Here is a 26673-nt window from a genome sequence, read left to right on the forward strand (position 1 = left end):
ATGGCCTGGAACACCAACCTCCGCTGGCGGCTGCCGCTCACTTGCCTGCTCCTGCAGGTGGCTATGGTGATTCTCTTCGGGGTGTTCGTGCGCTACGACTTCGACGCCGACGCCCACTGGTGGACAGACAGGAAGCACAAGAACTTGAGCGACGTGGAGAACGAATTCTACTATCGCTACCCAAGTAAGTCCCGCCGCCTGCAGGCCCTGCGGAGGCATATCCGCGCCGGTCCCCACCTGGCCAAGGGCTCGGCCCAGAGCGGGGCAGAGGAGGGGATCTGCCCTGCAGCCGCGGACTCCCCATCTCGCCGGCCTCTGCAGGGCATGCGTGGGAAATTGTCAGATGTGCACAAATTCCTTTTCCCCGTGACAAACTAGTAGGGAAAACACCGGGATGAGGTTTTTATTTGACCGCCCTCCCAGCCGTCAGAGGCCCCCAACATCCCTGTCAGAGAGCCCTGCTTGGTATCCTAAAAAGACCCGAGTCCTCTCTCTCCATTACCAACCAGTGGATGACCTGGCTCCCTTGTCCAGAGGAGCGCTTACTCCAAATAAGCGCCAGCCCTGCTGCGGGCAGAGGTGTTGTGGGACCACTGGTGGGCCAGGAGGCCAGGACACCCACCCCCTTTTAGCTTGGAGAGGGAAAACAAGCGCCCCTGAATTTTCTGATGTCAGCGGTGCTGTGGTTAAGAGCAGGACCCTACAATCACATACCTCCCTTTCTCTCGTGCTCTCGTGGCTCTTGCCATAAACCAGGTGGGTGGCCTCAGGCAAATGCCAACCTTCCTAAACCTCAATTTCCTTATCTACAGAATGAAGATAATGGTAGGACCTCCCTCACAGGGGTTGGGGTGAGGCTGTGGCGAGGCGGTGCATGTAAAGTTCTGCCACAGAGTTGGGGTGGGATCCTCTCTTTATAATGGAGCAATTGCTACAAGAGCACCAAACACAGGTGCCCTAGGACTCAGGGGCAGGGAGAGCTAACCCAAGGTCACTCTGAGCTGACCGACCTCTGGACTCCCAGCCCGGGGCTCTTCCCAAAATCAGAATGCCCTTGTTCTTTCTGATTTCCCACTCCATCTGCCATCAGCCAATGACAATTATTCTAGCCGGTGGTGTTCATGTAGTCATTGACTGTTAGCTTCGAAAGGGACCCTAAAGCCCCTCTCTAGCAGCCGCCTGTATCAGCTGGTGTTCCCTCCACACCTTAGACATTCTCGGCAACAGGGGATTCCCTATCTCCAAGAAAACAACTGCACACTTTCAGAATGGCAGCCTGCATGAAAAAAGACTGAGTTTGGGGGGCTGCAGGCTTGGTGGGAGCCAGCCATATTAAGTGGCTGCCAAAAAGTTAGGGCTATCATGGGCTGCATTAATAGTTATATGGTGCCTAGAAGGGAAGTAACAGACAAGGGGTGCGCCCCCTGCTGGGGAGACCACAGTTTCACCTGGGCTCCATTTAGGGCTGTTTTTTAAAAGATATCTTAGACAGTTGCATGCAGCCTTGGGATTCAGGCTCCAAATCCACTGTTCACATTGTCCACCTTTCCTCCCCTCAGAGGGGGGACTTTCCAGCAAACAGTGAGGCAGGCAAGCTTGAGACCCTCCTTTGCCTGTTCTTCTCCCTCCCGCTCTTGCTTCCCACTTGACCCCAGAGTGTAAGGGGCAAAGCCTCCCACCGGCATTCACAGGTCCTCAGTGTGTCTGGGGAGTGGAGGACCTCAAGACCTTAAATAGGCTGGGTGCGATGGCTCACACCTGTAATCCCAGCACACTTTGGGAGGCCGAGGTGGGAGGATCGTTTGAGCTTGGGAGTTTGAAGCTACAGTGAGCTATGACAGCACCACTGCACTCCAGCCTAGGTGACAGAGTGAATCTCTATCTCTCTCCCTTTCAAAACAAAAGAGAGAGAGAGAGAGAGACCCTGTAATAGGAGCTGCAGAACCTCACCAGTGGGGAGGTACAGTCCTTACATCTCCCCAGCTCTTATCCTCCTCCCACCACACTCACCCACCCACCTTTCACACCCCACCATTCATGTGTTCATGCAACAAGCGCTTATCTGTAGTGTGATCATATAATTTATCATCATCAGAGGACGTCTCTGAGAGTGAAGGTGGTGCTGGTAGTAATTTGCTGGGACCCAGGGATAAGCCATGACTGTCCCGGCAAACCAGGGCTATGGTCACTCTGGATAAATAAGTTGAATATCCTGGGTCTCTGTCCCCAGACTTTTTGGAAGCGGAGAGGGGCACCGTGGCACCCAGAGCCTCAGTGGGACCAAGTGCTCTGAGCAGAAGGGATCAGTGATGGCTTCCTGGCAAATGGTGGATGGTGAGGAGGGGAGAAGCCGAGCAGCCAAGGGGGCCACTAAAAGGGGGTAGTGTTGCAAGGAGGGGGAGTGGTTCTGTGTGGCCCGAGAGTAGGGTTTGTGAAAGGGATGGGGTAAGGATGCTAACAGGGGGAGAGCCCCAGCATCAAGGAGGGCCTTGAGTTTCCCCTGCTAGTTCTCCTGGGGAGCTCTTGGCCACTGGAGCAGGAAGCAACAGAGGAGAGGGGTATAGGGAAAGAATCTTGGCAAGAAGTAGTGGCCATCCCTCCAACCGCGCATGCATTCTCTCCTTTAATCATCACCACCACCTGTGAGGGAGGCGCTGTGACGACCCCCATTCTACAGATGAGGAAACTAAGGCCAGAGAGAAGTGTCTTGCAAAGGTCACTCAGCTGAGAAACCAGGGAGCGAGAGGAGCAGCCCTGGGGTCTGAGCCCATATTCCTGGCCCACTCTCCTCCCTAGTCTCAACCTTCCTCCTTTCCCCCGCTCCACTCACGGTGGCTGTGGTTAGGAGTTAGAGGGCACAAGGCTTCCTGGCCCATGTGAGTCCCCAAGCCTGGGTTCCTGGGCAGCGAGGTGATTCCTAGGGGATTGGGGTGAGGGCAGGCCCTTAGGTGCCTTCCCTGTTCCTGGATCCAGGCCATCAGCAGCTGTGCTAGCCTCGTTTCTACTGGGGATTAGTGAAGCCTGCTGGGCATCTCCAGTTTCCAGAGGAGTCCAGCTCCAGTTGGTTTGGCCTGGGGATGGCTCCCCAGGCATGGGCCCTGCAGCAGGCAGCAGGCATGGAGCCAGCTGGGGACTCACCTGGCAGTGCCCTCGGAGGCCCGTGATGCAGGCAGTGGCTGTGGCTGCTGAACACGCAGCTTCCCTATGGGCTGGTGCTCCAGGGTCTGGGTGAACCACTGAGGGCAGTGGCTTCCGGGAGGCTGGCCCAAGGAGGAGCCACCAGGGCCTGGACTCCAGAAGCTCCCTGGAAGACCGAGGGAGGAGTGGGACACATTTTGGGAGATGACCCAGGGCAGAGGAAGCTCTGGTTTCAAACACCGCAAGGACTGTGTCATGAGGCCAAAGCGGGCTCCATTTGATAAAGGACGAGCCTACCCACAGGCAGAAGGCAGTGGAACTTTAGAATTAAACAGATCCCATTTGGGTGCATCACTGCATGGAGGAGCCAACCACCTCGCCACAGTGAGCCTCAGCGAGCCCATCTTAAGGTAGAAATGTTATAAAGTACAGGATCTCTAAGAAGATTCAAGATGACAGGTGACTGGTAGGGCACTCATCTCCTGGCGTAAAGGGAGAGGACAGTAAATGCTGCCACTGGGCTTCCCCAGAGGGGAGTAAGTGCTCCTTCCATGAAGGTGTGTAAGTGCTCCTTCCATGAAGGTGTGTAAGTATCAGCACCTGGTTAGAAACATGGTGGAGACACGTCTCCCTGAATATTAGTTGGAACTATTACAGCATTTAAATTCTTTTGTGCACTTCCCAATCACAAAATGCTTTATGCCTGCCCTGTCAGGTGGGGCATTTATAATTTCCATTTTATGATGGAGGTAATGGAGGTTCGAGAGGAGCTGGACACTCTCAGCCAGCCAGTGGCACAGGCAGGGTCAGAGCCAAGCCCCTCTGCCCCAAGGCCTACCTGCTTTCCAGGGTCTTCTGTGGCATTGCTGCCCCTCACCATCTCCCCAGGAGATTTTGCAGTGTTGATGTGGAAGAGGTGGGCATGGAGTCTTTGGGGAATTGGGGAACTGGACAGTAGGTCTCAAAGAAAACAGGCTGGGCTGCAAATGGGAGGGGGAGGGGGGCGGCACCCAGCCCCTGGAGGGCACCATCCTTCCTGTGCTGATGCAGCAGAGGGGAGGGCTGCAGAGGCCCATTAGTGTGGGACACTTTGTTCCCCTAGACTCAGCCAGCTTGGTGGGGGACTCATCTACAGAGGGAAGCAGCAGGAGCTAGAATGGGGCTGGGGGCTGGGAGTAAGGGGAGAGGGAGAACAGCTGGGTACTGGTGCCCCCTGGAGGCCAGAGTGCCAGCCCCGCCCCATCAGGGACCTCCAGGTTGAGGAAGCCAGTTCTGGGCAGGACAGCTGGAGTCACCAAAGCTGGGGAGGGAGACTGAGGGTCAGCTTCTCTTGACCCTCAGCAAGTTGCCAACCCAATTCAACCTTGTCAGTCTTGAAAGAGAAAAAGAGAAATAATAACTTATATGATGGGGCAATTGCTAAAGAGCCAGCTGCCTTCGCACAGGGCTTTGATTGTTTTATCCCATTACATGTGTGCTACAAAGCTCTGCAGTGAGCACTGTCCAGGGGCTGTTACTATCTCTCATTTGACTGACAAAGAACCTGTAGATAGATCTGAGAGGTTCTGTCCTTTGCTGAGGGTCCATACAGTTTGGACCCTCAAATAGTCACTATTAAAAATCTTTATTTTTATTTTTTTGAGACGAAGTCTCACTCTGTTGCCCAGGCTGAGTGCAATGGCGCAATCTCAGCTCACTGTAACCTCTGCCTCCCGGGTTCAAGTGATTCTCTTGCTTCTGCCTCTCGAGTAGCTGGGATTACAGGCGTGCACTACCATGCCCAGCTAATTTTTGTATTTTTAGCAGAGATGGGGTTTCCCCATGTTGGCCAGGCTGGTCTTGAACTCCTGACCTCAAGTGATCCACCCACCTCGGCCTCCCAAAGTGCTGGGATTACAGTCATGAGCCACCGTGCCCAGCCTAAAAATAATTTTAGGTAGCATCAAACTTTATGAAACAGAAATTAATAAATGGATATATTTTGATGCTGAATTTGATATCTGACCAGTTTGACAGATAAAAGATGGGAAGCAAGAGGACAAATCGGGGAGGTGCCCAAGGAGAAGGAAGTGGGTGTCTGTGTTCCTGACTGAGGGAAGAGAAAAAAAGAGACACCCTCAGACAGGGTGAAAAGGAGAGACAGGGTACCCACCAGAGCAGGGAGAAGAGCAGGGTGAGAGGGGACAGGCAGGGAGGATGGACCAGGAAAGTGAGGGCTCCCTGCTCCTGCCCTCAGGCCACACAGAGGCCAAGGCAGCCCTGAAACCACACACACCTTCTCCTGCAGCAGCCGCTCCCTTGGTCCTCTTCAGCTTCGCCCCTGCCAGCATGGCCCCTCTATACCACCAAGCAAGTAACACCCTTCTCATTGAAACGACCCCACTTGTGGTGATGCTGTCTTTCCCCAGGGGCTCCTCCCACCTCCCTGCCAGCTCGTCCTTCGTCTTCTCTGCTAGCTTCAAGGCACAGCCAGTTCTCAGCTTGTGTCTCTCTCTCCCTTCATTCCCACATTGCAACTCACAGCTCTATTTGCAGGCCTGCCCAATCTCAGACCTCAGCTCCAAGCCCCCACAGCCAGGCTCCATTTCTCTCCCTACCCCCCGCCCACCAGCCCAACCCTCAACCCCCTGGTCATCTGAAATTCACCACGGCCAGGCCAGACCCAGCACCTCCCTCCCACGCAGCAACCTCTTCCCACTGCCTTGTGTTTGTCAACAGCACTGCCATCCTGTCATCCTGCCAACTCCCCTCCCCGCTTCTGGAATTGTCATCTGAATTTGTCACCTCCCTCTCTTTCACACCTCTCTTCCAGTCTGTCACCCATCAGTTCTTCCCAGAATAACCATAATACCATTTGTGGTGCTTCACATACATCAGCTCAATTTCTTCCACAACAGTTAGAAATGTGATAAACCCTGCAACACGATCATACATGAAATCAGCTGTACACATTGAGAAACCTAAGCCGAGGTGTGTTTGTTCATGTAAATTCAGCACCAACGCTAAATTCAGAGGGAAGTTCAGAACACCACCCTGGGGCAGGACCCACAGCTCTCTCACACTGGCTTGTACCCCTGCCCTTCAGCGTCCCAAGCCCCCTAAGCCTCCTCCAGGTAGCTGCTAGCTGAGGGGTCTGTGGCCTTGGCCTGGGCGTCAGGGAAGCCTGGAGGGGAAACAGATGAGGGCAGGCAAGGTCCAGGCAGCTGTGCCGTAAGCATTGCTCCTACAACCTTGGCCAGGCTGCAGCGGGCACCAGAACCTGTCAGCCCTCCTGATGGGAGGTGTTGGACTGGAGGGGGGCTGCAGCCCTTCCTGTGAAATCCCACCTGAGCTCCTGGACCACTGCTCAGCTGGCATACCTGGGTGCTTCTGAGACAATAACAATCATTCATTCATCCACAGCTATTAACTGAGAGTCGACCTTGGCACTCTCCTAGGTGCTGGGAATACCACGGCGAAGAAAACAGGCATGGCTCTGCCTTCTTGGAGTTTTATAGCGGAGTGGGATAGACAAACAAATGTGTAACTTCAAATTATAACAAGAATCGTGAAAGAAAAAAGGATGCCATAAGGGAGAGAACCTAGGAAAGAAAACAGGGTGCCATAGGGAGAGAACCTATCTTAAATGGGTGGTCAGGAAGGCCTCTTTAATGAGGTGACAATTTGCTGAGATCTGCTGGCCATTCTGCAGGAACAGCATCCCAAGTGGCGGGAACACCATAGGCAAAGACCCTAGAGTGTGGGACTGAGAAGCAGAAGGGAGGCCAGAGCAGCTGCAGCACCGGGGGAGGTGGAGATGTGGGGAGACAGAGATCCCTTGGGAGGCAGGTGGGTGAGGGAGTAGGAATCCCCCAGGAGACAGGTGGGCGGGGCTGGGACAGGCCTGTCAGGGCCCTGAAGTCTCTTTTCCTTTTGACCTTTTACTTGGAAATAATTCCAAATTTACAAAAATTTGCTCAAACAGAAATAGCACAAAGAGTGCTACACTCTGGCCGGGTGCAGTGGTTCACATCTGTAATCCCAGCACTCTGGGAGCCCAAGATGGGCAGATCATTTGAGGCCTGGAGTTTGAGACCAGCCTGGCCCACATAGCAAAACCCTGTCTCTACTAAAAATTAAAAAAAAAAAAAAATTGGCTGGGTGTGGTGGCACATGCCTGTAATCCCAGCTGCTGCAGAGGCTGAGGTGAGAGGATCGCTCGAAACCCAGGAGGCAGAGGTTTCGGTGAGCTGAGATTGCGCCACTGCACTCCAGCCAGGGCGACTAAGTGAGACTATGTCTCAACAACAACAACAATAAAAGAACACCGTATACTCTAACTCAGACTCAGCTATATGCTCACTCTTTCTCTACACAGATGCACATGCACATACACACATGCACACATACACATGTGTGCTTTGTTTTTCTGAACCATTTGAGAGTCAGTCACATACGTCATGGCCCTCTACCCTTAACTATTCCAGTATATTTCCTAAGAATAGGGATATTCTCTTCCATAACCATAGTAATCAGCTTCATAAATTTCCATTATCTTCACCTGTTTGTATCTTATTAATATAATATCTTAATCTGTTTATATCTGATTTTCTCAATGGACCCAATAATGACCTTTATAGCACTCCCCCCCATTCTCCCAGCCCCACCAAATACAGAATCCAGTCTAGAGTAAGGTATTGACTTTAATATCTTTTGTCATGTCTTTTAATCTGGAACATTTCAAAGGTCTTTCATGACTGATACTTTTCAAGAATACAGCCTTTCCCCTTTTTAATAGCGCGTGCCTCATTCTGTGTTTGTCTGATGTTTTCTAATGATTAGATTGGGTTCTGCAGTCTCAGCTAGAATCCCACCTAGGGGATAGGTCCTTTTCAGGGTATCACATGTGGAGGCATGAGTGATATTAATTTTGATCACCCAGTCAATATGTTGCCCAGTATAATTTCTGTTATTTTCTTCCCCTGCAACTAATAAGCAGTCTATAAGGAAACCCTTTAAGACAATGCAAATGTCCTGTGCATACTCAAAATTTCCCCCTGCATTTAGCATCCACTGATTGAATCTTTACCATGAAAATGATGATTTTCCAACTTTAGCACTTTTTCCATATTTAACAGTGTAGCCTCAGCATTCTACTGTAGGCAAGAGCCCTGTCTGCTACCTCATTTATTTGTTTACCAACTTATTATCAGTATGATCTCATGAGTTCCTTTTTTAATGGTGTTAATTCATTATAACACATAATTACTTTGGTGCTCAAATTGTCCCAGATTTGGCCAGTGGGAGCCCTTCCATCTGGCCCCTGTGTCCTGTGACATCTGCGGTTCCTATTAGTGTGTTATGCTTCTGCAGTTCTCTTTGCCTCTCAAAGCTCTTTGTCTTCTGTTATTTTCTTGGAGTTGAGAACCATGCAACATAAGCGCTGAGAGGGCAGTTAAGATCGTCCTAAGACATCCCTTTAGTTTGTTCGTTGAGAAGACTGAGGCTCTGAGAAGGGAAGTGGCTTGCCAAGGCCACACTGTGAGTTGGAGAAGACTTGGGTCAGAACTCAGAATTAGGCCATGCCTGAGTGAAAATAAACGATGACATCTGCCCATTTAGATCACCTACTGCGGGGTAGACACTGTGCTAGATGCTTCTTTACATACACATCTGTGTTTAATCCCGACAACATCTGTGATGTAAGCATTGCAGAAGCAGGTGCCAAGCCCTGAGTTAAAATACTTAACTTTCCCAGAGTCATCCACCCAGGAGATGGAGTAACCGGGGTCCATATTCAAGTCTCAGTGATGGGGGGATGTGTATCTGCTGGAGTCACTGGTGGGATATGGGGATGTGATCAGCTATGACTGATGTGCTTGGCCTGTCCAGGCTACTCCTTGGCCAGATGAGCATTGATTCTCCATAGCAAAGGAACAGGATTGTGGTGGAGAGGGCAGGGCATCATAGCCTCAGATGGTCTGGGCTATAGACCTTAGATCCTGCATGTAACCCACACCTGGCCCCAAATTCCGATGCCCAGCTGCCACCTCCAGCCTGGGCCAGCAGAGCCACTCAGGGAGGAGGGTAGAACCAAGGAGCTGCCATCTCTCAAGGAGGGTGCTTGGGAATCTCTTGGCATTACTGCCCAGTGGTTTAAATAGGCTAAGGTGGGGGCTCACCTCGGGTCCCTCCCCCAGCGCCTCCGTTTCTAGAGAGGCCCTTAAGAAGGGACTGGAGGCTCTGCCCGCAGCGTTATCGCGCCCAGCCCCAGGGTTCAGACGTGGGGGTGGGGGAACCGGGTTGGGATGGTGGAGCAGGGAGACGGGCCAGTGGCGGTGAAGACTGAGGCGCTGCCCCGGCCTTCCTGGCTCAGACCCAGAGCTGGGATGAACCTTTGCTAGACCACCGAGTCCCGGGCTGCACTGTCCCCGCAGGCTTCCAGGACGTGCACGTGATGCTCTTCGTGGGCTTCGGCTTCCTCATGACTTTCCTGCAGCGCTACGGCTTCAGCGCCGTCGGCTTCAACTTCCTGTTGGCGGCCTTCGGCATCCAGTGGGCGCTGCTCATGCAGGGCTGGTTCCACTTCTTAGAAGACCGCTACATCGTCGTGGGCGTGGAGAAGTGAGCGCGGGGCGGGCCCCGGGGGCGGGACGGACTGGGCGGGGTGGGGCTGGGCAGGTGAACCTGCGGGAGGAGGGCGTGCCCATTGGCGGGGCCGGGGCTTGGGGCTGGAGGGTAACTCCTCCTTCGAGCCACACTGGGCTTGCGAGACACACACACACACACACACACACACACACACACACACACACACACACACACACACCACACACACACTTGGCTTCCTGATCAGCGATTCTCCAGGGTGGGAGTCGTCCAGGGGTCATACATAGGAGAGTCTCCCTTCCCCTACGACAAACGCTGCAGGGACTTGAGGCTAGACTTTCCTCTGGGGGCAGGGTCTGGCTGGGCCGGGCACATCAAAATCGCCCAGCCCTGTGTCCTGAGAGACCGCAGCCCACGGGACTCTGGTGGGAAAGCTGGGATGTCTGCGCCAGCCTCAGAGGCTCCTTGTGAAGGAAACACCAAATGGGGAGTCCAGCCAAATGGAGGTACCTCTCTCCCGGCCTTGCCTCACCGCCCCCACCCACCCCAGGGAACAGGTGCCAGAAACAGCTGTGAGGCAGGTGTGGGTGTGGAGTATTAAGGCTGAAGCCCCCCCCTCCCCTTGCCTCAGCCTCCAAGGGTGGAGCACCCTACTGTCACTTCTCAGCTCCGTCCTTCTCGTGACTTCTCTATGATGACTTGACCTGATGAGCACCACCCCATCTTGTCAGGTGACTCAGCCCCTCCCTCTGTTCTGCGGTGACCTCCTTCAAGCCTCAACACACCTCCCCAACCCACAACACCACCAAGTTATAAAATAAATTCACCCAAAGCCAACTTGCCAAAAAAAATAAATGGACAAAGTGGTCAGCTCACTGAATGACTCATTTATCAAACTCTCTATCCCATGGCAACTTATGAAACCTATAGCAATTTGTGTTGCTCAGGTCCTAATCAAGAGCCTTTGGGAGATTTTTCCCGCTTTAGCCAAGTTTTAGTTTATTGGAGGTTCTTCTTTAAGTCCAGTTTAGACAGACTTTTATTTCTGTAGACATATGACAAAGTTGGCTAAAGAAAAAAAATGTTTTCCTCCATTCTCCCATCCTTCAAGAAAAAAAAGATTAATTTGAGAAAAGTAATCACTGGTGTGTGAAAATGAACATTCATTAGCTCACTCATAAACTGTCCACAGAAAGGGCTTAGAGGCAAACTGGTATAAACCACCTTTAAAGGGCAAATCCCTGCTGTTACTTTTAGGATACCAACCAGGTATGATAGCCAGGTGTCTGAAATCTAGGACACGTGTCAAACATTTGCAAAAAATTACTTCATCCAAGCCAGATAATTAATCCATGAATTAAGAGAAACAGGAAAGATAGTTGACTGGATATGTGTTGGAACCAATAAATGAGTCTTTTTGTGTATAAGACCCTTGACACGCATATCACCCTGAAGTTCAAAATGCACAAGAAATGATCATTCCCAAAGCCATAGATCCAAAGTATAAAAACACCTGTAATATATATCATTGGCCACCACAGCAAAATAGCTATGGCTAAATGAATTTTTTTAATCTCAAAAAAAATTCAAAGGGAATTATTACAAACCGTGAGTTAACAGGTTTTTGGTGAAGCAGTTGTTCAGCAAGTTGGTCACTTGAAAAACTGAGTTTGGACAAACTGGCTCCCAGGAGATTGACTTTTCAGCACCTGACTTGGAGCTGATTTCTGGTGCCCAGGGCTGGGATGAGCATGTTGTCCCCAGACCTGACCTTGTGGATCTAGAGATGTGGACCCTCCCCCTGGCTTCTGGCCTGTCTCTGATGAAGAGTCCTCCAAGTCCCACCTGTCACTGTAGAAAGTGCCCCTCTTCAGGCCCTGCCCAAGCCTCCTCGGCCCTCCTGAGATGTGGCATCTGGATCTCCATCTTCCAAATGCTCATAGCCCAAGGGATGGGCCTTTCTGTTCTCCTGTTCTCTCTCTCCCTTTTTTTTTTTTTTTTTTTTTTTTTGAGACTGAGTTTTGCTCTATCACCCAGGCTGGAATGCAGTGGTGCGATCTTGGCTCACTGCAACCTCCACTTCCCGAGTTCAAGCAATTCTCATGCCTCAGCCTCCTGAGTAGCTAGGATTACAGGCACCCGCCACCAAGCCCAGCTAATTTTTGTATTTTTAGTAGAGATGGGGTTTCACCATGTTGGCCAGGATGGTCTTGAACTCCTGACCCCGTGATCCACCTGCCTTGGCCTCCCAAAGTGCTGGGATTACAGGCGTGAGCCATCATGGCCAGCCTCTCTCTCTCTCCTTTCTAATGGTCACTTCTATCAAGATGAATCTTCCAGCTGCAGTTATGGGATCTTGGGCAAATAACTTAGCCTCTCTAATTCTCCATGTCTCATCTAAATGATGTGGCTAATGACAGTGCCTGTCTTGTATGGCTCAGGGATGGCACAGGAGGGCATATACAGTACTTAGGTACCCCAGAGCCTAGCACTTAGGAACTGCCATTGCTCATTTAGCCAGGCCCTGCACTAGGCCCTGGGGACACAGCAGTGAATGAGGCAATAGTGGAGTGGACAGTCCAGTGAACTGGCCCTACAATTAGTTCATTCTCACTCCTCACCCCATTCTCTCTCTCACACACACAGCCCTGCACATGGAAGGGGAAGGGAGTCCCCTCTAGATGTGACAGCCTTGAGGAAGTAGCCCCTTTTATCCCTACACACCCCATCAACAACGCTCCCAGCCTAAGAGCCACACTGAGGGTCTTGCCTTGGAATCCAGAGGACAGCTTTGCTGCTGGCAGGGTACAAGGAGGCCAGGCTTGGGCAAAGTGGGCACATGGATGGAACCAGGGTCTACACAATGTTCACCCAGCTGTCTGCCTCTTCATCAGCCCTCTGCTGGGCTGGCAGGGTGTTCAGGGTCCAGGCTTGAGCAGGACCTATGTACCTGCCCCTTTGCCTCCATCCTCCCTGCTGGCCTTCCTGCTCCCTCCTTCCATCCAGTACCACCCCAGCTCCCTCCTTCCTGCAGGAAGGCCCCCCTGTCTCTTCCCTGGACATAGATCCTCTCTCATGGGTAAGGTAAAGGAAAGATCCCAATAGCAAGGCCCTGGTCACCAGCAGAAGAGGTGTGTGCAGAGTGAGAGATAAGGATCTGGAGGCAAAAACTGCATCTGGTTGGAGGAAACAGGAAAACTTCCTGAAAGAGGAGGCAGTAAAAGGAGGTTCTGGAAAAGCAGGTAGAAGCTACAGGGCAGGGCAGGACCCCAAATATGGGGCATGTTCAACAATAGCAACCAGACCACATGGTACCCTGAGCCCAAGCTGTCTGCAAGCAGTGGGGGCCTGAGATGGGCTGCATGGGAGGCGGGCATCTAGTGTGTGCTGCTGTACTGATCCTCGCTCATGTGTGGTTTCTTTGCATTCCTGGAATAGCTCTAAATGTTAGGTGCCCATTAGTGTAGATGATGAAACTGAGTCTCAGAAAGGTTAAGCCACAAGCCCAAATCCACATATGACCAAAGTCCAGGGCTTCCAGTGCCACTTTTTGCTGTTGCCCCAGCTTCACCACTGGCTTGTCTCCCCACAGCCTCATCAACGCTGACTTCTGCGTGGCCTCTGTCTGCGTGGCCTTTGGGGCAGTTCTGGGTAAAGTCAGCCCCATTCAGCTGCTCATCATGACTTTCTTCCAAGTGACCCTCTTCGCTGTGAACGAGTTCATTCTCCTTAACCTGCTAAAGGTGAGCAGGGCTCAGAAGGATGAGGTGGTGGGGATGCTTTGGGGGACAGCAGGGTATGGAGAAATAGAGAGGTGGGGAGACATGCCAGCCTGGCGAGTCACTCAACCTCCTGAACGTCACTCAGTTTTCTCATCTCTAAAGTGGGAGTAATAATATCCACCAGGCAGGTACCATAGTCCACCCAGCAGATCAGTCCAGCACCCGGGCAGAGCAGGGCTTCCTTCAATGTTGTTCTTCCCCCTCCTTTCTTTCCCACACATCAGATGGAATGAATAGGAGATCCCTGCACACACTCTTGCACACATACCACATTTCCAGATTGCTCTGCCAAGAAAAGAAATCCAGTGTATTGAGGGGGCAAATCTATAGGGCAGGATCCCAGGTGAATGGCCAAGGTGGCCATGGTGTGTACGACACAGCACCATTCTGTGGGCCATGACAGGAGTGCTGCTCCCTGGGGGAGGTCAATTCAGTGGCTCAGATAAGAGGCCCCTTAGACCTTTGACTGTATCTCAGGAGCCTCCTTGGTGCCTTTGGACAGTAGGGGATCTCACGTAGAAACTGCACCCCTTTCTTAGCACCCTCCTCTTCTACATTTGGACTCTGTCTGGAACTCCCCCTCCTTGGCAGGGAGTGATTTAGGTCACCCTAAATTCAGTCATTCATTTTGTAACTTTTTTCAGCTACCAGATTAGTCCAAGCTACCATATCTCTTCCTCCTGACTCATCTCCCTGGCTGCATTCTTGCCTTCCTTACCCCTAAGGAAAGTCATCTCCAGCAGCCAGAGTGGCCTATAAATAATACATAGAGAAGAGGCCAGGCACTGTGGCCCATGCCTGTAATCCCAGCACTTTGAGAGGCCGAGACAGGCGGATCACCTGAGGTCAGGGGTTCAAGACCAGCCTGACCAACATGGAGAAACCCCATCTCTACTAAAAATACAAAATTAGGCCAAGCGTGGTGGCTCACGCCTGTAATCCCAGCACTTTGGGAGGCTGAGGCGGGCAGATCGCCTGAGGTCAGGAGTTCGAGACCAGCCTGGCCAACATGGCGAAACCCTGTCTCTACTTAAAATACAAAAATTAGACGGCCATGGTGGCGCGTGCCTGTACTCTCAGCTATTCGGGAGGCTGAGGCAGGAGAATCGCTTGAACCCCGGAGGCAGAGGTTGTGGTGAGCCTAGATCATGCCATTGCGCTCCAGCCTGGCAACAAGAGCAAAACTCCGTCTCAAAAAAAATAAACAAACAAATAAATAATGCATAGAAGACCATTCACCCACTGAAAATCTATCAGCAGTTTTAACACTTCATTCAGGAGACAATCCAAACTTGTCATAAGGCCTTTCCTGTTCTGGCGCCAACTTTTCTCTCCACGTATTGTCTACTCTCTCCCCATCTTCCTGTGCTTTGTCATAGTGTGCTGTCTGCTTTTCAGGCACAAAGCTTGGTCCCACCTCAAGGCCTTTGCAATTGCTGTTCCCTTTGCCTCCAAGGGTCATCTCTCAGTCCTTTGCATTACTGAATCTCAGTATGCATATCCTCTCTTTTTTTTTTTTTCCTGAGATGGAGTCTCACTCTGTTGCCCAGGCTGGAGTGCAGTAGCATGATCTCAGCTCACTGCAACCTCTGCCTCCCAGGTTCAACCGATTCTCATGCCTCGGCCTCCCGAGTACCTGGAATTACAGGTGCACACCACCATGCTCAGCTAATTTTTGTATTTTAAATAGAGACGGGGTTTCGCCATGTTGGCCAGGCTGGTCTTGAACTCCTGACCTCAGGTGATCCGCCTGCCTTGGCCTCCCAAGTGCTGGTATTACAGGCATGAGCCACCACTGCGTCTGGCTTACCCCTATTTTATAGATGAGAAAGCTGAGGCTCAGAGAGATTAAGGGGCTCACCTAAGGTCACACAACTAGTAGAGGCATCCACTAGGCTGGGAGTCGAGAATCCCAGCCCTGTTAACAACCAGCTCTATGACCTTGGATGACACACTTACCTCTCTGGCTGGGTTTCCCCCATCTAAAGTGAAGGAGTGAGTCTGTGATTCTATTCATCTGAGATTGGTTCTGGGTGGGGAGGAAGGAGGAGGTTAAAGAGAAGGGGAGGTGAGTGTGAGGGGGACCAACATCAATCAGGCACCTGTTAAGTGCCAGGCCCTCGCCAGGGGCAAGTCGCCTGCCTGAATCCTGACAACAGCCCTGCTACAGCACTAGCAGGTGGTGTAAATGCAGAGCTTGTCAAATGAGAGGCACAGAGGTGGAAACCAGTGGGTGACAAAGCAGGTAGGTCGTTTGCCTCAATTCTGCCTCTGCCTTACCTCCTCCTACGGTATGAGCAAGTCCCTCGCCAGGCCTGGGTTTCCCCATCTGGGAACAACCAAATCTGCTGGGTGAGGACACCCTGGCATTTTGCTGATGGGAATCCCTACCTTCTCCCCATTACCAGTTGATTGGTCTGTGAAGGCCCCGGGCTCCATCCTGCACCCTGAAGAATCCGAGAAGGCTGGAGCTCTGGGCATGTGTGTGTGTGGCAAGACAGGGATGGCTATGAGGAGGGAGGGAGAGAAGGTGCCAGAGTCTGACAGGCCCCTTGCACCCCAGGTGAAGGATGCAGGGGGCTCCATGACCATCCACACATTTGGCGCCTACTTTGGGCTCACAGTGACCCGGATCCTCTACCGACGCAACCTAGAGCAGAGCAAGGAGAGACAGAGTTCTGTGTACCAGTCAGACCTCTTTGCCATGATTGGTGAGAACTGCCATGATGACCGAGGGCCACCATGATGGGTGAATGTGGCCATGATGGGTGAAGGCGGCCATGATGGGTGAAGGCAGCCATGATGGGTGAATGCGGCCATGATGGGCAAAGGCGGCCATGATGGGTGAAGGTGGCCATTGATGGGTGAAGGCCACCAAGATCAGACCTGATCCCCACGTGGTATGGTGGGTGGCTGCCAGTTCTCTTTGGGGGAAGGGCAGACAGAGTTTGCCTGTAGATACTTCTAGAATCCCATATGTCTGTCTCTCTTCCCCATGAAGCTGAAAGAAGTTGGTCACTCATCCTGTATTTCCCCTAGAATGCCCCAAGGCAGACACAGTGGTAACCAGGAGCTGCTCACTCCATCCCCTGGGCTAGGGCAAGATGTGCATTTCCACTTCCTGTGTCCATTCATTCCAGAGAAGGCACTGACCACACCCATTCTGGTCTCTCAAAACCCAGCCCTGCCCTCCAGAAGCTCCTCACAGTGTAGTGGAAGAGAGAACAGTGCCACCTGGAGGATCTCCCTACAGTAGGGAAAAGATTCTCCCTCCTGGCGCTGTGGGAACAGGGTGGGGGCATTTAGCCCAGAAATGGGGGTCAGGGTAGACTTCCTGGAGTGGTGTGGAAGGCTAAGTGGGGGGTAAGGAAGGCAGGGAGGGCCCTCCAGGAAGAGCCCCTGCATGACTAAAGCTGCAGAGGTGGAAACAGCTGGCTGTGGGGTCATCTCTAGAGCTAAAGGACAGGATGCCTGCCTGAGCTGTGGGGCTGTATCTAATGCCTCTCCTCCCGGGCCCATTGGGCCTGTCTGGTCTGACCAGGCACCCTCTTCCTGTGGATGTACTGGCCCAGCTTCAATTCAGCCATATCCTACCACGGGGACAGCCAGCACCGAGCCGCCATCAACACCTACTGCTCCTTGGCAGCCTGCGTGCTTACCTCGGTGGCAATATCCAGTGCCCTGCACAAGAAGGGCAAGCTGGACATGGTGAGCATGAGGGCATTGGGGGTGTGGCTCTGACTGCCTGGGCCTGGAGGGCGCTGATCACCATGCCCTGCCAACAGCTCTAAGGGGATCACCACACCCATCTTGCAGATGAGGCTGGGGGAGAAATGATTTGTTTTGAGCACATGGCCAGTCTTCAGCAGCACCCAGAGCAAGGATATTCTTTATCTTGTTGTTGTTTTTTTTTTGAGATGGAGTCTCACTCTGTCACCCAGGCTGCAGTACAGTGGCGCTATCTCGGCTCACTGCAACCTCTGCCTCCCAGGTTTAAGCAATTCTCTTGTCTTAGCTTCCCGACTAGCTGGGACTACAAGTGCAGGCCACCACGCCCAGCTAAGTTAGCTAATTTTTGTATTTTTAGTAGAGATGGGGTTTCACCATATTTGTCAGGCTGGTCTCAAATTCCTGACCTCAGGTGCTCCACCCACCTCAGCCTCCCAAAGTGCTGGGATTACAGGTGTAAGTCACTGCGCCCAGGCTATCTTATAATCTGACACAAGCATCTTGACATGGGCATATGTGTGCTGAGACACTGTCTGGAGTATCCATTATTTGGGGACACTATCACCACGCAGAGAGGTGGGGATTCAGGCACCTGGGGAAGAGAATCAGACAAACAGACTGGCACACCTGTGTGTATCTACACCCACCTGCAGGGAGGGACATGGAATAGGGTCAAAGACAGGGACTCTGGGGCCACACAACCTGGATCAAGACACCTTTCTGCCTCTTGCTAGCTCTGTGGTCTTGGACAAGTCATTTAACCCCCCTCACCTCAGTTTCCTCATCTGCAAATGTTGCAAGATAACTGTCCTCACCTTGCAGACTTGTTGTAGAGATGGAAAGCACTAACCCCTACAGCCAGCAGCATGGTACCCAGTACAGGTTAGCATTCAGACAGCAGCAGCTGGTGCGTGTGTATGTCTAGACCCCATAGGCACTTAAAGCGGACTTGCATCCATGGCAAAAACATTCAGACATGCTAGTCTGGGCACACAGGTATACATGATGCACATAAAACAACTGTGTGCTTGTTGTCAGGGCTCACCGGCAGGTGCACCAGCATGTGGAAAATGCCCAGACCTGCTAGGTGGGATGGGTGGCATGTGCAGAGAGACCCAGGCTGTAGCAATCCTGGGTAGGGCTGAAGTCCTCTGCACCCTCCTGGCTTGCTGAGGGGAACTCCCAGCCATCCCTGGCTCCCAGGACCCAGGCTGCACCCTTGCACAGCCAGCGAGTGAGCTCCTCCAGGCCTGGTGCTCCAGGGAGAGGACTGAGTTCCTGCCTGCTCTGCCTGCCCTGCCCAGGTGCACATCCAGAATGCTACGCTCGCAGGAGGGGTGGCCGTGGGTACCGCTGCTGAGATGATGCTCATGCCTTACGGTGCCCTCATCGTCGGCTTCATCTGCGGCATCATCTCCACCCTGGGTTTTGTATACCTGACCGTAAGTGCTCCAGGCAAGGGGCTGGGGGCTGGAGAATGCTGAGGTCTTTGTGTTCCTGACAGTGAGCTGAGGGTTCCTAGGGAGGGGGCTGAGGGCTAGAGAATCCTGGGTCTCTGTGTATTTGAGGGCCTCTGGAATCCCAGCCTCCCCACACCCTTGATGCAGCCCCCGGCCTGAGCAGCACCCACCTCCCCTCTCCAGCCATTCCTGGAGTCCCGGCTGCACATCCAGGACACATGTGGCATTAACAATCTGCATGGCATTCCTGGCATCATAGGCGGCATCGTGGGTGCTGTGACAGCAGCCTCCGCCAGCCTTGAAGTCTATGGAAAAGAAGGGTAAATGTAGAGGAGGTGCAGTGGGATGGAGCTTCCCCCTTCCTTCTCCCATCCCTTCTTCCTGCTATTCCCTCTGGGACCCGACTGCATCTTTCTCCCTTTCCTTCCCCACTCTGGACCAATTGTTTCATGGGTCTCTCTCCCCAAACTCTGTTCCTTAGAGTTTTAGAGGCCAACTGATATGTCCAGTGTCCCCATGTTGTGGGTGGGAAGGCTGAGGCCCATGGTACCCGGTCACATTTTTGGGGTGGCAGCAAGCAGTTACTTGCCTTTCCATGGGGCCCTGACCTGCCCCCTGTCTCCACCCCAGGCTTGTCCATTCCTTTGACTTTCAAGGTTCCAAGGGGGACTGGACTGCAAGAACACAGGGAAAGTTCCAGATTTATGGTCTCTTGGTGACCCTGGCCATGGCCCTGATGGGTGGCATCATTGTGGGTGAGCAGGAATGGCTGAGCCAGAAAACGGGGGGCTGCTGTGGGACTCCCTGGGTGGGGAAGCAAAGGGCGTGCAGCACAGGTCAGCCTGGACCCCCCAGGAATCCCTGATCTCTGCACTTCTGGCTACAGGACTGGGACAATTTGGACCTCAGCCCAAGGGCCCCAGGAGGATTTTCCCAGCTGAGGGAAACGGCTGGGGTGAGCAGAGAGAAGGCACTTCCTGACATCCTGTAATCTCCAACTTTCTGTAGGGCTCATTTTGAGATTACCATTCTGGGGACAACCTTCAGATGAGAACTGTTTTGAGGATGCAGTCTACTGGGAGGTGAGTTCTAGGGACTTGGTCCCCTGAAGGAGGGCAGCTGCGTTCCCTCCCCGCCTCCACCTGCATCAGCTGGGCTGGGGCCTGGGGACCCAGATGCCGGGGGTGGGGGTCAGAGCCTACATTACCCTACTTCTTCATCGGGGGAGGCTGTGTCTCATGAAGGTTGAAGACTCTTCCCTCTAGACCCCAGGGCTTGGAGTGGGTGATGTGTACCTCTCTTTCTGCACATCCTAGGGGGGGTGACAGAAGCAACCTATAGTCAGGGCTGCAGCTGGAGTTTACTGTTGTCCCTAAAGACTCAGTCAGCTTTATTCTAGAGCAGTGGTCCCCATGGTACAGTGCCCAGCACCATCAGCATCACCTACAGACTGGTTAGAAATGCAAATTCTCATGGGTGCAGTAGCTCACAACTGTAATTCCCACACTGGAAGGCTGATGCAGGAGGACAGCTTGAGCCTGGGGTTTTGAGACTAACCTGGGCAACATAGGGAGACTCCGTCTCTACAAAAAATAATAGAAAACTTAGTCAGACATGGTGGAATGTGTCTGTAGTCCCAGCTACTCTGGAGGCTGAGGCAGGAGGATCGCTTGAGCCCAGGAGGTGGAGGCTAAAGTGAGCCATGATAGCACCACTGCACTCCAGCCTGGGCAATTGAGCAAGATCCCGAGAGAGACAGAGAGAGAGAGAGAGAGAGAAATGGAGGGAAGGGGAGGGAAGGGAGAAGAGAACGAGAACGAGAGAGAGAGAGAGAAAGAGAGAGAGAGAAATGCAAAGTCTTAAGTTCCTCAGATATCCTGATTCCAAAACAAGGGGGCAGGCCCAGCACTCTGGTTTAACAAGCCCCCAGGTGATTCTGATGACAAACAAGTCTAAGCACCACTGTATTTGAGCAGTGGTTTTCAGCACTAAGATGCACACTGGAATCACCTAGGGAGCTTTGACAGCATTCCAAAGCCCAGGCCCCAGCCCACAGAGACTTGGATTTATCTGCTCTGGGGTAGGGTCTAGACGTTAGAATTTTTTTTAAAGCTTCCTCGGGGATTCTAACACCCAGCCTGGGTTAGGAATCACAGTGCAGTGCTCAGCTTCAGTCTCTGTAAGAACCACCTGGAGACCTTCCCAGGCACCACCCCGGAGATTCTGATTCAGTAGGGACCGGGACTCTGCAACTGACAAGCTCCCAGGTGATTCCGATACAGAAACTGAGTTCTGGACTGGGCGCAGTGGTTCATGCCTATAATCCCAGCACTTTGGGAGGCCAAGGCGGGCAGATCACCTGAGGTCAGGAGTTCGAGACCAGCCTGGCCAACATGGCAAAACCCTGTCTCTACTAAAAATACAAAAAATTAGCCGGGCTCAGTGTCTCGTGCCTATAATCTCAGCTACTCAGGAGGCTGAGGCAGGAGAATCACTTGAACCCCGGGGCGCAGAGGTTGCAGTGAGCTGTGATTGCGCCACTGCCCTCCAGCCTGGATGACACAGCGAGACAAAAAAGGAAGGAAAAAAGGAAGGAAAGAAAGGAAGGAAAAAAGGAAGGAAAGAAAGGAAGGAAAAAAGGAGGGAAAGAAGGAAGGAAGGCAGGCAGGCAGGCAGGCATGCAGGCAACTGAGTTCTGCAGCATCCCACCACTTTCAGCAGCTTGAGGAACATTGTTCTAGATATGAAAGTGGTGGAATGTCACAGAACTCAGTTTTCTTAAAAACATGCCACAATCTGGGCTTTCTGTGACTTCAGGAAGGCCTCTCGCCATGAATCATGATTGGAGGTGTCCACCTGCCATTGGATGATGCAGGATGGCAGGACTCCCCTCATGCCTCCTGCACTGTCCCCTCATGACAAGGGTGAAGACTGGCCTGTGTCTGTGGCTCCTGGGACAAGGGGCTACCCATAATGCCTTTCGCTTAGCTCTGTATTTTTAAAACCATACCAGAAGTTTTAAGGGTAATTTTAACTAATATCTACTATAAGGTAACTTCATGCACATAACGAATGTCTCTTAAATTAACTCTTTAAAAATGTTTTTAATTAAAAATGATTAGGTGCTCATTAAAGAAAATCTGGAAATAGAGAAAAATAGAAATCCCATCACCCTATGTCAAGCAATATTAATATTTTCTAGTATATTTCCTCTCTATCTTTTTTTCTCTGCATAGATTTTTCTTACACGGTTGAAAGTGTATTATTCACCCAATTTAGTATCCGTCTCTTTCTCCTTACCACTCTATCATAAGAATTGTTCTGTGTTATTACATTCCTAATAAACTTTCTTTTCTCACAGGATAATTATTTCTAGTCTATATTTAATAAAGTCAGAACTTAAACTATTTTAGACACCACAATTAGAAACCAACAGATTTTATGCTAATGAAATAAATCAGAAATGTTATCAGTTCCCCCATGTAGAAGTTCCCTCTTGGTTCTGTTTTGATCTTTATAATTTATTCCAAGTTCACACCTCTCAGCTCTATATACCTTGAGCAGTACAGACGTCCCCAAGTAACCTCAGGGAATTGGTTACAGGATCCCTTGCTGGGATGCTCAAGTCCCTGAAATAAAATGGCATAGTATTTGCATATAAGCCTACATGTATCCTCCCATATATTTTAAGTAATCTCTAGATTACTTATAATACCTAACACAATGTAAATGCTGTATTTCTTTATTTGTATTATTTTTGTTGTTGTATTGTCATTTTTTGTTGTTGCTTTTTCTGAATATTTTTAACCTGTGATAGGTGTAACCTGCTGATACAAAACCCATGGGTATGGAGGGCTGGCTGTACCTGGTTGGGAATAATGAAATTCTGTGCCATTGGAAGGAACACTATCAGGCAGCCCCTGAGGCCCTGAGTAGTTTACCTTGGGAGTGAGGTGGCTTCTCAGAGGATGGGGATTGGACCAGTGTTCCCCAGGACCACAGATGGGGCAAGGGCAGGGCTGACCTGCCCTCCCTGCCCTCCACCTCTTTACCCACTTCTGGCCTTCCCTGCACCTTCCCCACCCCACTTTTGGACCTGTCTGCAGTTTGCAGAGCTTGCCATACTGCCTTTTACCGCCTCTGCCCCTTACTCTTACTCATCTTTTAAAAGTGGGTTCAGCACAACTTCTCAGCATCCCCCAGGCTGGGTTATAAGCCTCTCATGTGCATTTACAACTCTTACTGTCACTGGGCATTTCACTGGAATGCCTCACCATCGCTCTCATGGGGCAAGGACACTGTCTCATCCTTGCCATGCCCCAGCACCCAGGACAGTGCCTAATACAGGGTAGGGGCAGGACACCTGTGTTGAAGGACCACCCTGCTCTCCGTGGCATGTGATCCGCACGGCGATCACAAGGTGGCGCTCGCCACACACCATTTGCAGCTCCAGGAGGTTCTAGTCACCAGGGACACCCTTGCCTGGCCTGGGACAGGGCCCTCGGAGTTGCATCCTCTCTCTGCAGATGCCTGAAGGGAACAGCACTGTCTACATCCCTGAGGACCCCAACTTCAAGTCCTCAGGAGCCTCAGTACCCTCAGTACCCATGGTGTCCCCACTACCCATGGCTTCCTCGGTACCCTTGGTACCCTAGGCTCCCAGGGCAGGTGAGGAGCAGGTGAGCATGGGCTTGGCTTGGTTTGTGGGGATGACAGGGAGGTAAATTTCAGTGGGGGCCCAGCTCTCAGAATCAGATGCTACCAGCAAAGAGGCAAAAAGCAAACGTCAAGAAATGAGGGCTTCCACCTCCCCCTGCCTGAGGTGCAGCGGGCACACGGGGTTGGCAGGGGAGCTTCTTAGAGTCTGACAACGTGCATCCAGGACAGACACAGGAACATGTGAAGGCACAAGGGCCTGGAAAGAATATGGAAGGAGACCTGGGGGCACACTTGGCTTTGTGACTGTGCCTGCTGGTGTGTGACTTTGAGAATCTCTTCACCCCAGAGACTGGGCCTCGATTTCCTCACCTATAAAAGTGAAGCCGACAGGTCTGGCTGTATTCAGTTGCTCAGCTCAGATGAGACCCACCCTCCCCTCTTTCTTTCTGTCAACTAACACTTTGCCTCCTCTGTGGAATGCACCAAGCCCTTGCTCATGGCTTTCACATCTAACCTTCCTAAGATCTCTATAAGGCAAGCAGAATTACTGCCCACATTTTAATAGATGAGCAAACTAAGGCTCAGAGAAGTTCAGGTTCTTCAAGATCACACAACTAGCAAGTGGAGAAACTGGGGTCCTTGCTGGTCATTGTTACTGTTCTTATTGTTATTTAAATTCCTTGGAGGCCGGAGCTTGGCAATAGCTGGGTCTGGGGCCTGAGGGATGTGGCGAAAGAGGATGTTAGGGTGCCAGGAAAGAGAAAGGTGAGGCTATGCCCAATTGCCTTTAATGTCCACCCCATCCAGAAAAGAAAATGGTGCCTGAGAGGCTACGGCAGGACCTGGCAGTGACCCGCTGCTCTTGGCTGTCTCCCTGCAGGCTCCGCAGACTGTCCTGGGGCTCCAGAGGAGCTGGTGCTGACCTAGCTAGGGACACAAAAGCGAGCAAGCAGCACCCCCACCTGCTGGCTTGGCCTCAGGGTGCCTCCACCCCTGCCCTCCCCTTCATCCCAGGGGGTCTGCCTGAGAATGGAGAAGGAGAAGCTACAAAGTGGGCATCCAAGCCAGGTTCTGGCTGCAGAAGTTCTGCCTCTGCTTGGGGTCTTGGCCACATTGGAGAAAAACAGGCGCAAATTGGGGCTGGGGCCTGGTGGGTGAACCTGAGCTCTCCCAGGAGACAACTTAGCTTCCAGTCACCACCTATGAGGCTCTTCTACCCCGTGCCTGCACCTCGGCCAGCATCTCCTATGCTCCCTGGGTCCCCTAGACCTCTCTGTGTTGTGTAGGTGGCAGCCTCCAGGAATAAACATTCTTGTTGTCCTTTGTAAAATGGGTGTGAATGCTCCAATGGGGCCAGTTTGAGAGAGAAAAGGACCCAAGAGACCTGCTTCTGCCCCAGCCCTTACCTTCATCCAAGGGTACCACCCACACTGCAAGGAAAGCCATCCCAGGCTGAAGAGGCAGAACTTGGGTGCTGGAGCCTGCCTTCAGCCTGGGGCACCCAGCAGGGCTCAGCTCTGGGCTGGGGTCTTGCTTCAAGGCCCCTCCATCGGCTACTCCAGAAACTCAGCCCTTGAGAAAGCTGGCATCTCTGTTGTGCCTTCCATGTGGTCCTGCTCTGGGCACTCCAGCAGGGCTGGGAGAAGGGAGGGAGGGCTCCTTTGGGCCCATCTCCTCCTCCCCATCCCTTCCCTTCTTTCTCTCTGCCAAGCCAGCCTTCTCCCTGGACAGTGGGGGAGGGTTTCAGGAGGGTAGATCTCCCAGGCTCACCACCACCCTGGGCAGAGTAATACACCTTCCTGCCCTCAGGGGCTCACAGTCTGGCTGGGGGACAGACCTGACCCTCAGAATCCATGCTGAACTCTGACAGGTGTGGCTGGACAAGAAGTCTGTGCCCAGTTGGCTTCTCAAAGCAGGGCCACCTGAGTAGGGTTTTGGAGGCTGAATAGGAGTTTACCAGAAGGATGGCAAAGAAACAGCATGGGCACAGACCCATGGGTAGGAATTAACACGGTGAAGTCTGCTACTGGCTAGAAGAGAGGTGAGGCGAAAGTGTGCCAGTTGGAGAAAAAGAGTTGGAATCCGGATCTTTTGTGGAGCAAAGGCTCCTGGGAAGAAGGGGTGAGGGAAGAGGGAGGAGGTCTCTCAGCCTCCAACTCCACCCTCCGCGCCCCCTTGCAATTCACACACACACACACACACACACACACACACACACACACACACACACGGCTGCATGCCTGTTACCAGTGCAGTGGGGAGGGGAAGGAGGGATCTGAAATGCAACCTATTCATGTTCCCGCGATGTAACACCCCTCATTTTCCATGCTGGGTAAAGACAAAAACCCTTTACAACCTGTTTCTGGAACTTGTCAGCAGCTGCCAAGAGGAGCATGTTAATTAAACGTCGGCAAAGATGGAAGCCGGAGGCCCTGGCTCTAATTGGACAGTTTGCTTCACCGGATTGAAAAACATTGTGACAAAGGAGGAGGTGCGCGGCGCTCGGCAGGGGTGCGGCGTGGCGGGGAGGGAGCTGTGGCTTTGATTTCAGCTGATCTGAGCCCCAGCCTCCCTCCCCCAGCAGAGCTGCCTGGCCCAGCCCCATAGGCCTATGAAGGGCCTGGGAGGGGCCCGCAGCGTGAGAGGGTGCAGGGTGGTGTGGGAGGCAGAGTGCGAAGGGTTGCTGGGGGTGTTCCTGAAGCCCACCTCCCACCCCTCCCACCCCAATCCCAGGCACCGCCAGGCCAACAGTATTGGGCCCAACCCAGAGCCAGGCTTTCAGGGCTCTGGGGCTCACCCCTCCTCCTGATCACATGACCTGGGTCCTGGGGGCTGCACAGGGAGGGGAGGGGGCCAGCGCTGGCTTTCAACTCCCTCCTGGGCAATGTGCAGGCTGCACTAAAAGCCTATGCCCAGCGTGTCTGTTACCAGTTGAGGATAGTCGTCCAAGTTCTTGGCATTTTGAACAAAGAATTAGACAAAATGCATAAAGCAAGGCAGCAAAAGCAGAGATTTATTTTAAATGAAAGTACACTCCACAGGGTGGGAGCGGGCTCGAGCAAGAGGCTCAAGAGCCTGGGCTACAGGATTTTCTGGGGTTTAAATACCCTCCAGGGGTTTCCCATCTGTTCACTCTATGCACATAAAGTAGTGGCCCACGACCAGTCTGATTGGTTGCGTGAGGGAACCAACCCGAGGTACTTTCATTGCCAACTGCCAGGCAGCAACTGCCATGCAGAAAAAGGAGGGGTTGAAAGGGAGTAGCCTCTGATATCCAGTCAGCATGCATTGGCCTTAGGTCCCCTGCCTCCAGACCC

General features: G+C 52.3%; 1 protein-coding gene and 2 long non-coding RNA genes across 3 annotated transcripts in view; 1 reads left to right on the forward strand and 2 right to left on the reverse strand.

The window, feature by feature from the left end:
• RHCG (Rh family C glycoprotein) lies at positions 1-24686 on the forward strand. Its single transcript, XM_032175159.2, has 11 exons — positions 1-184; positions 9555-9741; positions 13319-13469; positions 16072-16219; positions 17050-17216; positions 18542-18679; positions 18881-19017; positions 19328-19452; positions 19706-19779; positions 23224-23376; positions 24237-24686. The coding sequence occupies exons 1-10, from the start codon at positions 1-3 to the stop codon at positions 23350-23352; spliced, it is 1440 nt and encodes a 479-aa protein (XP_032031050.1). The 3' UTR covers positions 23353-23376; positions 24237-24686.
• LOC116482028 (uncharacterized) overlaps positions 1-26673 on the reverse strand; it is a 100063-nt gene that overhangs the window by 3658 nt on the left and 69732 nt on the right. Inside the window, exon 3 of the long non-coding RNA XR_009209785.1 lies at positions 19-116. This is a non-coding gene — a long non-coding RNA (uncharacterized LOC116482028). The remainder of the gene's footprint in view (positions 1-18; positions 117-26673) is intronic.
• On the reverse strand, positions 17216-20011 carry LOC131381211 (uncharacterized). The gene is made up of 3 exons (XR_009209787.1): positions 19905-20011; positions 18868-19002; positions 17216-17330 (listed from the first exon to the last, which is right to left on the reverse strand). It is a non-coding gene; the product is annotated as an uncharacterized LOC131381211 (long non-coding RNA).

The sequence above is a fragment of the Hylobates moloch genome, unplaced genomic scaffold (genome assembly GCF_009828535.3).
Source record: "Hylobates moloch isolate HMO894 unplaced genomic scaffold, HMol_V3 SCAFFOLD_14, whole genome shotgun sequence".
Lineage (NCBI taxonomy): Eukaryota > Metazoa > Chordata > Mammalia > Primates > Hylobatidae > Hylobates > Hylobates moloch.